The sequence below is a fragment of the Triticum dicoccoides genome, unplaced genomic scaffold, assembly GCF_002162155.2.
Source record: "Triticum dicoccoides isolate Atlit2015 ecotype Zavitan unplaced genomic scaffold, WEW_v2.0 scaffold229550, whole genome shotgun sequence".
NCBI lineage: Eukaryota > Viridiplantae > Streptophyta > Magnoliopsida > Poales > Poaceae > Triticum > Triticum dicoccoides.
In genome coordinates this window covers 1-2,791 of record NW_021245218.1, presented here as the reverse complement: position 1 = coordinate 2,791, position 2,791 = coordinate 1, and the positions used below count along the sequence as shown (strand labels likewise).

The 2,791-nt window shown below is 39.2% G+C and overlaps 1 protein-coding gene across 1 annotated transcript; it reads left to right on the top strand.

The window, feature by feature from the left end:
- Positions 1 to 890: 890 nt before the first annotated feature.
- LOC119345356 (disease resistance protein RPV1-like) lies at positions 891 to 2,787 on the top strand (the record flags this gene model as incomplete). Its single annotated transcript, XM_037615472.1, has 1 exon — positions 891 to 2,787. A coding segment is annotated over exon 1 (1,857 nt), but the record flags the coding sequence as incomplete, so codon positions are not given.
- Between the last annotated feature and the right edge of the window lie 4 nt (positions 2,788 to 2,791).

Below are 2,791 nucleotides of genomic sequence, written 5' to 3'. Positions count from 1 at the left end.
ATAGTGAAATTCACCAATCATGGGCACAGACACTTTCCATTTTATGAGAACTGTTGTAGAGATTATACAATAATTTAGACAGTTGGAGCCTAATGATGATATGCATCCCCTCTTCCAAAATATAGAAGTACCACTATATAAATCTGATCATACTGATTTAATACAACTTTAGTAGGGAGTAGTAAAGTTATATTTTAAAAAGGTCGCGTTATCAAATATAGAAGAACTACGAACATTGAGAACATCAAACCGATACTGCTAAATCATCAAATATACTTTTATGGCAATGTAGTATTATTTTTAATAGATATGCATTTAAAAAAAATGATTGTATCAAGATTCCAAAAGACAAGTATTTTGGAATTGAGAGAGAGAGAGAGTACTACTTCTATTATGCACACCAGGAAAGATCAAATATAGAACATATAATACTCTTTAACACACTATAAAAAATCCAGAATTAAGTCATCAGCCCTCTATTTTTAACATAAACTAGTAATCATGCACACACAAACTCTATAACTATTATATATTTGGAAGAGAACTATAGATTTACACAGGACGTTCAATGTTCTATTGTTAATACCGGCCACCCAACAGAACATATTTTAAATAGCAAGATTCAACTTGACTAATCAACCATTTGGGCGAGTTGGAAGGGAGGAAGGTATTAGCATTCTAATTAACCATTAGAAGAATTAATCATCAATTAGGGGGTAGACGAGCCGCATAGATTTCATGCATTTGTTTTGTCACTATCCTGCAGCCACTAATTTATAAGTTAATGTTTATCATACAAGGATTCTTCACTTGGTAGCTAAGCATAACCATGTGGGTTTTGCATTTTATTTTACAAGACTAAATTTATAGTACTTCCCTCTGCAGATTAGGTCAAGTCCAGTACATGCCAATGCTCCTCGAGAGCTCACCATGCATGATTTGGTGCATGATCTTGCGACAATAATTTTGGGCCATGAATCCGTTGTTCTAAGTGCTACCGAGCAGAGGAGTAGGAAGAAAGCAAAACGTCATTATTGTCGACATGCACAGTTGATCGACTACGAGAATCAGTGTAAGGTTTTCAATGATCTGCCAGGCAACATCAGATCCTTCCACGTAAGACATTCAGAGAAACAGCAGCTCCCCCGAAAGGCATTTTCCAGAACTAAGTATATACGGGTCTTGGACCTAAGTGGATGTTTAGTTGTGGGGCAATCTACTCCAAGCAACATACTTTTGCCATCTTCCGTGCTTCAGTTGAAGCTACTTAGGTACCTCGATGCCTCTAGCTTGCCAATTACATCACTTCCGGAGTCTTTCCATACACTTCAAAATATGGAAACTCTAATTCTGTCCAATTGCGCACTTGAAACTTTGCCTGACAGTATCTGTAGCCTCAACAAACTCGGTTATTTGGACCTAGCTGGCAATTCGAGGTTCAATAAGCTCCCTGATAACTTTCATCTTCTTAGTAAACTCATATTCCTAAACATGTCAAGTTGTTCCAAGCTAACCAAACTTCCGGACAATTTTAGCCTAGAGTGTTTAGAGCATTTAAACCTACCAGCTTGTCATGAGTTAAAAAACCTTCCACAAGATTTCGGCAATCTTCAAAATCTTAGGTTCTTGAACCTTTCTGGTTGCTACAAGATTTCATTTCTGCCAGAATCATTTTGCCAACTGAAGCATTTGAAAGACCTAAACCTTTCAGATTGCCGTGCCCTTATAGTACTCCCTGAATGTTTTGGTGACCTTTTAGAGCTTGAATCTTTAAACCTAACAAGTTGTCCCAGACTAGCACAGTTGCCCGAGTCAATCTGCAAGATGACTAATCTCAAGTGTCTCAATTTGTCATATTGTTTAGGGATGTTAGAGCTCCCCTCCTCACTAGGTGATCTTAATCTCCAAATATTGGACATTTCTGCTGGTGCTCTCATTCACTTGCCAGATAGCATCAGTAAAATGGCTAGTCTCACCGAATTTGTGGTCACGTCAGGACATCCTAGGGTGTTTGGAGAAGCCCAGGAAATAAAGAAGATTCTAAATTTGCCAGGCCGCACAGTACACACAGTATGCAAGACACCTTCAGGAGACAACAGTATAGTGGAGCTTGCACATGAGAATTGTCGTGAGCTGTTAATTGGATCTCTTCAGTGTGTCGAGAAACCAGAAGACGCAGAGAGAATCAAGCTGCGTGATAAAACATGTCTTCGGCAGCTAGCTCTCCAATGGAACAAGCGGAATATGAAGGCTGATGCATGTTCGGCTGAATCTATTCTGGAGAGGCTCATACCAGCTCGAAATCTTGAACAGTTTATGATACAAGGGTATACAAGCAAGGGTTTCCCTAACTGGATGTCACACATATCCTCCCACCTCCCTTCCGTTACCTATCTGAGTCTTTTTGATTTAGGTGCATGTGATAATCTTCCTCCGTTTGGGCAGCTACCAAATTTAAGAAGTCTATATCTGCAGAAAATTCCCAACGTCACGAAAATTGGCAAGGAATTCTATGGAGAGGGTGGAACCTGTACAAAATTAAGATTGCTACAGTTGAAGTTGATGGAAAATTTGGTGGAATGGTGGACAACACAGACAGGCGAAGACAATGGAGAATTTTTAATCCCTAATTTGCACAATCTAGAGTTGAAGGACTGCCCAAAGTTGAAGTTCGTACCATATCCCCCCAGAAGTATGTTTTGGTGCTTGGACAATAGCGATGAAGTTTTGGCAGGACTAAGATTTGGGAAACTCTCATCTTCCACTCTTCCTTGTCGGATGGGTATAAAAA